The sequence below is a fragment of the Colobus angolensis genome, unplaced genomic scaffold, assembly GCF_000951035.1.
Source record: "Colobus angolensis palliatus isolate OR3802 unplaced genomic scaffold, Cang.pa_1.0 Scaffold446, whole genome shotgun sequence".
Classification (NCBI taxonomy): Eukaryota; Metazoa; Chordata; class Mammalia; order Primates; family Cercopithecidae; genus Colobus; species Colobus angolensis.
Window position 1 is genome coordinate 126389 of NW_012117888.1, and position 11594 is coordinate 137982.

At 38.2% G+C, this 11594-nt stretch overlaps 1 protein-coding gene across 4 annotated transcripts in view; it reads right to left on the bottom strand.

Annotated features, from left to right (window-relative positions):
• Positions 1-11594, bottom strand: part of PLS3 (plastin 3) — an 89470-nt gene that overhangs the window by 13825 nt on the left and 64051 nt on the right. For all 4 annotated transcript variants that reach the window (XM_011957531.1, XM_011957530.1, XM_011957533.1 and 1 more), the window contains exons 4-7: positions 6276-6405; positions 5634-5766; positions 1487-1568; positions 524-689 (exon numbers count right to left, since the gene is read on the bottom strand). In XM_011957531.1, coding sequence (XP_011812921.1) covers positions 524-689; positions 1487-1568; positions 5634-5766; positions 6276-6405 — 511 coding nt within the window. The remainder of the gene's footprint in view (positions 1-523; positions 690-1486; positions 1569-5633; positions 5767-6275; positions 6406-11594) is intronic.

Genomic DNA, 11594 nt, shown 5'->3' on the forward strand with positions numbered 1-11594 from the left:
TCAAGCAATTCTCCTGCCTCAGCTTCCCGAGTAGCTGGGACTACAGGTGCGTGCCACCACACCTGGCTAATTTTTTGTATTTTTAGTAGAAACGGGGTTTCACCATGTTAGCCAGGCTGTGATTGTGCCACTGCACTCCAGCCTGGGTGACAGAGTGAGACCCCGTCTCCAAAAAAGAAGATGGTGCAAAATGGTGGGGCTGAGGGTGGTAATGGGGTAGAAATTGTGTAGGCAGAACAGAAAAAAATAATCAAGTTTGAGGACTTCAGGAAAGCTCCTTAATCTCTCTGTGCTTTTGTGTCATTATTGCAAAATGAACTGTAAAGTGCCAGACAAATGTGAATTACTAGTAAAGAAGAGAGTCATGTAATTAGACTATTTTCCTGAATAACTCTATAGCATTACCTTATGTTCATTCTAGTTATCATCATTTAATCACCTCTATTAAATGAGAGCATGAAAGTCTGCATGACTAGAAAAAAATAACCAATAAACAACTTCCAGAATGACTGCGTTCCATTACCTTCATTCCTGCTTAATTCAATGTCAGCAAACAAACCGATCTTAATGATCTGCCAAAGCAGTCCCAAAACCAGATGAGGTTTCCCAGCCCTCAAATCTTCTGCACCAATGTTCACAACATGACACCCAATGGCAGAAGCAGAGTTCAGTGCCAAGTTCAAGTTTTCCTGTAAGACAGCCAAATTACACACTTGCTTCTTGACCTTTCCATTTTTTAGCAGTCTACTTTCTCCCTTCACTGAAAATAACATTCAATGAGGAAATTAATACCCGTGTTAATTTCATCCATATATGTGTCATAAAAAACAGATTCTAGATTTTTGTGTTAGAAAGCCCAGCTAAGACAAATTTCAGCCTTATTGCTATTGCCTTTTGCAGAACCTCAGGAGCAGTTAACTTTGTATTTTTATTTGGTACCTTTTGAAGTATGCTGGCACTAAAGGAAAAGGCTGAGTACCACAGTAAATATATCCATGTGAGTAAAGTGTTATCATTCCAAAAATGCCCAAATGGGTGAGAGACAAACAGTACTGTATATGCCCAAAAGAGTTTTAGAAGTTATGAATGTCCACATCCCAAGAGGTGCTCTTCCCTGAGGGAATTTTGCTAATAATCTAATATTCACTTGATAGAAAAAAAATGCTCCATTCCTTAATCACACCAGTTAATTAAGAGCTTATATACTTCTGCTTATCTCTGTAGTGCTTGAACACATTATGAAATGAAAAGAACATGGGGCTTTGAAATTAGAATGGGATTTGAACCTCAGTTTCAACATTACTCTCAGGCAAGCTCAGAAACCTTTCTGAGTCCCAATTCTGTCTGTATAATTTGGATAACAATCTCACACTCAACAGTTTTTACAAGGATTGATTGGGAGCCTACAGAGTGCAGAAACTGAAGTCTGTAGAACAGATCCTCAAACAGTAATTTCACGTTAAAGGGAGGGGAGAACAATGCATACCTGAATGATGAAGGGTGTAAGTTTCTTCTTGTTGATTGCTCTTTCATCAATGGTATCAGGAACTGAAAGGTTAATCATTTTACTGAAACAAAAATAAAAGAAGAAAGTTGATTTTAAAACAGAAGAGTTGATTTACTTTTATAAAGTGGCTGTAAACACTTACAAGTATTTTAAAGCTTACTATAAAATATCTTTCATGTACTCTAAAAAATGCAACTAGATGAGTTTTATCATGTTGATCATAATAAACTACACATATGGAAAATAAAAATTAAAAAAAAAAAAAAAAAGACCAAGGCCTGATGTGGTGGCTCATGTCTATAATCCCAGCCCCAGCACTTTGGGAGGCTGAGGCAGGAGGACTGCTTGAGGCCAGGAGTTCCAGACCAGCTTGGGCAATATAGTGAGACCCTGTCTCTACAAAAAAGATAAAAAAATTAGCCAGACATGGTGGCATGTGCCTGTAGTACTAGTTATTCAGGAGGCTGAGGAAAGAGGATAGCTTGAGCCCGGGAGTTCAAAGTTACAGTGAGCTACGATCACACCATTGCACTCCAGCCTGGGCAACAGAGCGAGACCCTGTGTTTAAAAAAAAAAAAAAAAAAAAAAAAAAACCTGGCCAGGTATCCACGCCTGTAATTCCAGCACTTTGGGAGGCCAAGGCAGGTGGATCACCTGAGGTCAGGAGTTGGAAACCAGCCTGGCCAACACGGGAAAACCCTGTCTCTACTAAAAATACAAAAATTAGCACAGTGTGGTGGCACACACCTGTAGTCCCACCTGTAGTCCCAGCTAGTTGGGAGGCTGACACAGAAGAATCACTTGAACTTGGGAGGCGGAGGTTGAAGTGAGTGGAGATGATGCCACTGCACTTCATCCTGGGCAATACAGCAAGATGCTGTTAAAAATAAATAAATAAATAAAGGCCGGGCGCGGTGGCTCAAGCCTGTAATCCCAGCACTTTGGGAGGCCGAGAGGGGCGGATCACAATGTCAGGAGATCGAGACCATCCTGGCTAACCTGGTGAAACCCCGTCTCTACTAAAAAATACAAAAAACTAGCTGGGCGAGGTGGCGGGCGCCTATAGTCCCAGCTACTCGGGAGGCTGAGGCAGGAGAATGGCGTGAACCCGAAAGGCAGAACTTGCAGTGAGCTGAGATCCGGCCACTGCACTCCAGTTTGAGTGACAGAACGAGACTCCGTCTCAAAAAAAAAAAAAAACAAAAAACAAAAGAAACCAAAAAGACCAAACTATGTGTACAGTAGTTGGGTATCTCTGAACAGAGGATTGTAACATGCTTTCTCTTTTATTTATTTTTTAATTTTTTCTCATTCTTTTATGAAAATAACTTGGGATATTGAAAACAAAACTTGGGCCAGGTACAGTGTGGCTCACGCCTGTAACCCTAGCACTTTGGGAGGCCAAGGAGGGCAGATTGCTTGAGCTCAAGAGTTCACGTCTAGCCTGAGCAAGATGGTGAAACCCCATCTCTACAAAAAATTAAAAAAAAAAAAAATTAGCCAGGCATAGTGGTGCGTGCTTGCAGTCCTAGCTACTTTGGAGACTGAAGTGGGAGGATTGATTGAGCCAAAGAGGTCATGGTGGCAGCAGTGAGCCATGATTGAATCACTGCACTGCAGCCTGGGTGACAGAGCAAGACCCTGTCTCAAAAAAAAAAAAAAAAAAAAAAAAGGCGGAGGGAGAACTTTATTGGATATATTTTAAATACATAAAATCCTGCATTGAAAATGAGTCTTTTCCACAAAACAGTAAAATTAGTTGAGCATGAGATTCTTTCATTCACCAAATGTTTACTAAGTGCCTCAACAGTAAGCCAGACACTATACTTGGTGCTGGTAGTACAGTGGCGAGAGAAAGATTGGGTAGGCTATAGTCTGTGACTCATTAGGAAAAAACTCATTTGGTAAAATCTAGATTTAGACTTTAACATTTTATTTTTTATTTTATTACTTTTTAGAGACAGGGTCTAACTCTGTCACCTGGGCTGCAGTACAGAGGCCCAAATCATAGCTCAAATCACTGCAGCCTCGAACTCCTGGGCTCAAGGGATCCTCCAACCTCAGCCTCCAAGTACCTGGGATTACAAGTGTGAGCCACTATGCCTGGTTCTAACATATTAGATGTTCATAATACTGCCCTAATAAATTTTATTCTACATAAAGAAGGCCATGCTTCTTTCCATGCAAAATTTAAATCTTAAATAGTTCAATATGATTATCTCTTATTATTTTTATATTATTTATTTTTTGAGTTCTGCAGGGTGAGTTCCCCAGAGAGAGAAACTTGCAGTCTTCTCTCTGTATTAAAACACAAGGGAGGCCGGGCACAGTGGTTCACGCCTGTAATCCCAGTACTTTGGTAGGCTGAGGCGGGAGGATCACTTGAAGTCAGGAGTTCGAGACCAGTCTGGCCAACATGGTGAAACCCTGTCTCTACTAAAAATACAAAAATTAGCTGGGTGTGGTGGTGAGCACCTGCAGTCTCATCTACTCGGGAGGCTGAGGCACAAGAATTGCTTGAACCTGGGAGGTGGAGGCTGCAGTGAGCTGAGGTCACGCCACTGCACCCCAGCCTGGGCGACAGAGCAAGGCTCCATCTCAGAAACAAAAACAAAAACAAAACACACACATGGGAAATTATGTCTTCACTGCCTATAAATGGAACACAAAGGAAATACATAATATGTATTTTTATTTCTTAGACAGACAGAGTCACCCAGGCTGGAGTTCAGTGGTGCAAATCCTGACTCACTGCCACCTTGTACTCCTGGGCTCAAGTGATCCTCCTGCCTCAGCCTCTCAAGTAACTGAGACTAAGGGCATGCAACCCCATATTGGGTTAATTTTTAAATTTTTTGTAGAGACAGGGGTCTTGTTTTGTTGCCCAGACTGGACCTAACTCCTGGCCTTCAGCAATCTTGCTGCCTCAGCCTCCCAAAGGGCTGGGCATAAGCCACCATGCCCAGCCTATCTTACATTTTTAAAATCAGCTTTTCAAACAAACAAAATGACCCTATTGCAAAAAGAAGTATTGTATATACTATAATATATACTGTCAGCCGGGCGCAGTGGCTCATGTCTGTAATCCCAGCACTTTGGGAGGTTGAGGCGGGCAGATCACCTGAGGTCTGGAGTTCGAGACCAGGCTGACCAACGTGGAGAAACCCCATCTCTACTAAAAAAAAAAAAAAAAAAATAGCCGGGCATGGTGGTGCATGCCTGTAGTCCCAGCTACTCAGGAGGATGAGGCAGGAGAATGGCTTGAACCTGGAGGCAGAGGTTGCAGTGAGCTGAAATCGCACCATTGCACTCCAGCCTAGGCAACGCGAGCGAAACTCCGTCTCTCTCACACACTATATACATATATATAGTCGTCTGAAATATGTCAATTGTACTACCCTAAGCACTTTGTATGTAGTAATTTACTTAATGCTCACAACAGCCCTGTGAGATAAGTATAATAACGGGGAGATCATAATAGACGGAAACTGAAATGCAAAGGGGTTGAGTATCATGATCACAGTTGTACCGCTGAAGCGGTACAACTGAAGAGTGGCAGTTGTACTCTGAAGTGTTGTACTCTGAAGAGTGGCAGGACTGAATAGAAAGAACTCAGGCAGACTGATTATGGAGCATGCTATTAACCACTGTGTGACACTGCCTCTATAAACTGGAACATCGACTGACAGTGTTGACAATCTTGTGTTATGTCTGCCAAGATGCTGTTGGCTGTGGGGCAGCAGCAGTGGCAAAAGCATTTTTTAGAAATAGGTCATTGGAGAGTGAGAACTGAAGAGTAGCCTCTTTTTTTCTGTTGGAAGCTGTGGTACTTCAGAATAAACAGACACTGACATACTTAAGTTCAACAAAGTTGTAATGTTCTGCTGGCTTGGTGTTTAGAAGAAAATGGAGGCTGAAAGCTTCCCTATAAAAGAGGTTGTCGATCTATGGCTGAATTTTAGATTCATGGACAGACCTAGAGATTAAATGAAAAAGGCAGAAACTGGATAATTTTCCATTCTAATTATTTCTTGAGGTGAATCTGTCAAGCATGCATAAACAAATATATCAATTATATGGAAGGCTATTTTTGGATATCTGGATATAAAACAAGCTAACATCTTACCAAAGCACAATTCCATCACCAACAGCTTTGAACAGGTCATCGGTGTTAGGGTTCATTGGTATAACATGTCTACAATCAGGATCATTTTCCAAAGCTTTGTTTATCCAGTTAACAAAAGCATATTTTTCTTCCTCTAAAATTATGTTAAATAACAAGACATTAGTTCATACTCTAGGTTATTAACTATTTGACTCCAAAGCCTAAAATAGTTGTGCAGTAGTACTGAAAGTTAATGTGTCAGAAACATGTGGTTATTCTGTGTGGAAACCCAGACACTTGAATGCAGCACAGTGGTTATTAGGTATTACAAAATTAAGAAAAAAAATAGAACACGTTAACCAGTCCTCAGAAAAGTTATAAAATTCCTTAAAAATTACACTTATATTATTATATAATGCACTGTAATAAAGCCTATCATTACGTGGATTGTATCCTGTCTCTTGCAAGCTAACAAAGCCATACAATAAACACTTATAATGCCTTTATGACAAGTATTAGTCTCAAGCCTATAAATACATGTCATAAAGGACTTCTACTTTATTCTTAATTAGAAGGTAATGTTTTCCTAGAGCCCTTCCTTGACATTACAGCAACCATCTCACTTAGCACATTGTGTTAACCTATTGCATATGAAATGATTACCTGAGTAAGAATGCTGTGTTCCTTCGCTGGACAACTCTGAAGTTCCGCCCAGAGCACAAATACCTTCTTTCCTGTTGATTGCTTTGCGGAAGGTCTTGGCAATATCACTACTTTTTACCTCTTGAAAAATCTATTAATTAAAGTAATTTTGTTGATTCACAATTAATTTCAAATTACATACAATAAGCATATTTATATTCTTTTATATCTTGATCACTTACGTTTTTCCCATAGCTGATGTTAAAAGATATAAAAAATTGGGCTTGAGTTTTTGAAATGCTAAACAAGTACTACGATACTGCTGCTGAAAATGAAGCACCAGAATGTCAATTGCACACACTTGTCAAAAACATTAAGTGCTACATGCATTGAATCCACTTTAAGCAAAAACTAATGTGGTTCAAAGGCACAGGTAAATCTGCTAATTTTCTACAAACAAGGAAGGCTTTATTCTTTTCCTGGAGAGAAAACATTGAAGAATCCCCCTTCTTTAATAAAAATTCTTTTTTTAAAATTTTTTTGTTATACTTTAAGTTCTAGGGTACATGTGCACAACGTGCAGGTTTTTACATATGTATACATGTGCCATGTTGGTGTGCTGCACCCATTAACTCGTCATTTACATTAGGTATATCTCCTAATACTATCCCTCTCCCTCCCCCCACCCAATAAAAATTGTTAATGCAAAGAAAGATAAAATTTTATGATCTAACCGAAAAACTATTTTACAGTATAATGGGGTAGCTCATTAAGAATTCATTAATCAAAAGTTACACAATAATACGGTTAAAAAAAGTGTTAAGCTGGTAGTAATAGATGACTATCAAGAATAAACACCAAAAAGAAGCTTTTCAGTGATTGTCTTATTGGGACATTTAAGAAGTCCAGCTTCTCTTCACAGTAAGGAACATTCTAATTGTACAAAAGCAAGTTATAACAAAGTAAGTTTCACATCCTAGTACTGTGTAACCATCTGATTGGACATTCTAAAGTTCTGTCTATATTTTTTTGAGGTATTGGAATTTACCTAATTCCAAATGTGTTCCTGATCCACCAATGTGCATGGCTAAATTAGGCAAAGCCAGTAAAACAGGAGCAAGATGTAGAAGTTGTATACAACTTTCTTTAAATGGTGTTTAGAACCCCATTTAAGTGGATTCATTGAAAGAAAACTTAAGACTTAATGGAAAAGTTGCTGAACAAATGCAATTCAAAGACCTTTAACATTCATGACAAATATGCATTCACACACACATCTCAGGAGGATGCAGCCTATGTCTGCAGTTCACAGAACAGGGTTACAATATACATAACAGTTCAGATTGTATGTGTCAGAGCAGGCACGAGCAGAAGCAGAAATCCAGCCCAAGCTATACTAACCAAGCCTTGTGTCTTGCACAGGACTGTGTCAGGCTGAAAGGAGTGCCTTGTTGTATTTCATCTTTCCAGGAAGGCACCTTTTTGTAATTAATCCATCTAGAGAAAGTGACTTTTAGTAACTGGTAGAAAAGTTGCTGTATGTGTTGTAGTGGCCCTATTACTTAGTCATCTTTTCCTGTTGCCTTTCTTAAATCCTAACTTTCTTTGGACTTACAAATACAATTCTGTTTGAGAGAACAGTTAGTAAGCAGTTAATTTTACAAAATCAGGCTTACTCAGTATTTCCATAGCTGCGATTCTGTGCTAGCTATACTGGTAATTTTGGAGGTAGAATTTTAGAATAAATGTCTGTGTGTGTCTATGTTTGTATATGTATGCAGACACACACATACGCACTACTCTAAATACTACACACAACCAATGAAATCACCCTTCCTGCTCTATGGCCATTATACTGGCTTCTAAGTATCAACAATGAGGAGCTGATGCACACACTTCAGGCAGTTTTCAAATTATTAAAATATTTTTATTTACAATGTGATGTTTTAGTTCAACTGTACGTTAACTGTGATGCATTTTGATCCTATAGCTCTCCTTTTGATAACAATGCACCTGCTCTGTGAAAAGACAATAGTCACTAGTCTACTTCTTTCTGTACTCTACTTCATTTAGTGAAACATTGTCTAATAAGTTAAAATCTGAAAGGTGTGCATTTCTTCATGCCTAACATACCAAAGTCCCTGCAATGACAAAAGTGTTACAGCTTTAGAATGAGATATGTAAAGTTATTTTTCTTATTACAAGTGCTTCTGCTTCAAGGATCATTTACTTCTAAAACTTAGGTTGTTTCAATTATCATGATTTCAGCTAAAAAATAAATCCAAATTTGTTTATGTCACAGAAAAAAGAATTAATTCGTATTTAAAAAAGAGAACGTCTGGGAATTTGAACTAACATCTAGAACTAGTAAAGTAGGCTGGTCACAGTGGCTCACATCTGTAATCCCAGCATTTTGGGAGGCCGAGGTGGGTGGATCACTTGAGGCCAGGAGGAATTCAAGACCAGCCTGGCCAACTTGATGAAACCCCATCTCTACTAAAAATACAAAAATTAGGTGGGCATGGTGGTGCATGCCTGTAACCCCAGCTACTCAGGAGGCTGACGCATAGAATCACTTGAACCCGAGAGGCAGAAGTTGCAGTGAGCCAAGATGGTGCCACTATGCTTCAGCCTGGGCAAGAAAGCAAGACCCTGTCTCAAAAGAAAAAAAAGGAAAATAAATTTTAAAAATATATACATATATATAGAATGTCTCTGCTATATATCCTAATGCAATTACTTATGTAGCTCTAGTAAAACTCCTTCTTATGCTTGGCAATGAAATGCAAAGTTGTAATTAAGTTTTCTCATTTTCACAGGTCTTGCAAAAGTTACATGACCTTCATTTTCTAAATTGTTTCATATAAATTATTCCAGCTAAGCTTAAACTTTCAGTTTCATAGTATTTTCCTCTATTCCTTGGATTTTAAAGAAGTAAAAATGGGCTGGGGTGCAGTGGCTCATGCCTGTAATCCCAGCACTTTGGGAGGCTGAGGTGAGTGGATGACTTGAGGTCGGGAGTTTGAGACCAGCCTGACCAACATGGAGAAACCCCGTCTCTACTAAAAACACAAAATTAGCTGGTCGTGGTGGCGCATGCCTGTAATCCCAGCTACTCTGGAGGCTGATGCAGAAGAATCCCTTGAACCCAGGAGGCAGAGGTTGCAGTGAGCCGAGATCACGCCATTACACTCTAGCCTGGGCAACAAGAGTGAAACTCCATCTCAAAAAAAAAAAAAAAAAAAAAGTAAAAATGATAAGAAAGAACTGACATTTGTATGTCTGTGACATTGATTCACTACAAAAGAATTTGCATTTTACTTTCTACTTTCGTAAAGAAATCGCTTAAGTGGATGATAAAACTATTTGAGTACAAGCTTTGGCTTAACAAGAAATCTCTGAAATCAGAGATAGCACAAGGCTGACTACTGTGCTGGAGTCTTCTCAATGAATCTTTTCAAAGCTGCCTGTTGTGATACTAATGAGCTCACTGTTTTGTGCTGTTTTCTCTCCACAAGGAAAGACTTGCTTTATCATCTGTGAGCTAACTCCTGCTGTACTTTTTTCAGGAAGCAATATCCACTCTTGATCTATACATACTTTTCAGTGTCCTTTATGGAATATACATGTTTTTTATTCCTTTTATTAAGTTTCACTGCCTTTCTCTCAAAGACGCTCAGCAACTGGCTAACTTCTTTTGACCCCAGAGTTAGCTCAACACAGGACAAGTGGCCAAACCAAAACAATCCAGAGGCATATGACTTAAGAAAGAAAGATTTCAGAAAGAACTGCAAAAAAAGAATTGACTGGCTTCCAGTGTTTGGGGCTTATTTCCAAAATGTTTCCAAAGAGGCAGGTTTGAATTTTTCCATTATTTTGGAATGTCTTGTGGGCCTAAACTTAGTAATATTTGAAAAACATAACTTCTTTAAAAAAAAAAAAGGAATAACTACCCCAACAACTAACACATACAGCATTTACTATATGTCCAAGACTGTTCTGGGCAGCTTACTTCTCTGCTGAAAGTGCCATACTAGTTTAACAATCAAAGAAAAAAAGTCCTATTATCTTGTAAGCATAAAAATCCAGTATTTTTGGTTTTGAAGTGCTAAGAATTTTAAAAAGCAGGGTATTAAATTTAATTTTCACCTTTAAAGTTTACATACATATAATTTTGGGACTGTTTTCTGCCATACACACGCACACGCGTGCACACACACACACACTTCTCTGAAATTAACATAAACTATTTTTGTTTATAGTTTGGTTTGCAATTAACATCCCTTGAGCAACAATTCAAAGAAAAAGCAAAAACCTAACAAGCAAGAACATGTTTATTACTATTTCCTTATGCTAATATCTGACAGGGATAACATGATTTCTATTTTTTGGATAACTAAGCTCTACCCATATTTTGTTTGACAATTTGTAAGATGTTTCATTGATGACAAAGCAGATGGGTGTGGACAGACATTTGGTTAATACAGTCATAGTAGTAGCATCTGAAACTTCAGGCAGATTACTTTACTCTCCTTGATATTTCAAATTTCTTGAATAGCGGGGAGGTAGTGGAAAAAGCCACTAGTCCTCTGTGTAATATTGGGCAAAAAGGAAAAATCACTTCCTTTTTCAGAAATCCAAGTTTGCTTGTTTCTTTTCATTTAAAAAGTGTAGGAATGTAAATATAATGATTCCTTCCAATTCTAAAATGTATATTCTAACCTAAAGTGTCCTCACGAATGTTGTTTTCTTAAAGCCCTGGTGTTGCCAAAATTATTGTGCATGTTCTTTACTTTCAAAGAATATACCAAGGCAATCACACCTCCTCCCTTAAAAGCCACAAATAGCTGTGTAGAAACTACATTTCAAAATCTACAAATTAACAATTTTCCCAAGATCATTTTCAAAGATATTTTCACAATTTTGTCCTTAATAATAATGACACACTGCAAATCCTATTGTTTTTGGTCTGTTCTTTCTAATATATTAAAAAATTCTGAGCAATAAATTTTATCAAAAACAGCCAATCATAGTCAACTGCTGCTCTGAGCTACTTTAAATTCACAATTAACCATGCAGTTAAAAGGGTAGCAAGTGATACATCAGAAAACATGCAAGTGCTCAAATTGCAAATAAACTGCAACTTACTATTGAACACAGAATTCAAAACAAAAGGCTTTGGCTATAACTGAAGACAAAAAAATGGTGGGAGAAAATCAGTATTTCAAAAGAAAATGGCAGGAACTATATTATTATAATTATGACACAAGTCTGCTTCTTTTTGTTTTTTTTCTTTTTTCTTTCTTTTTTTTTTTTTTTTTTGAGACGCAGTCTCGCTCT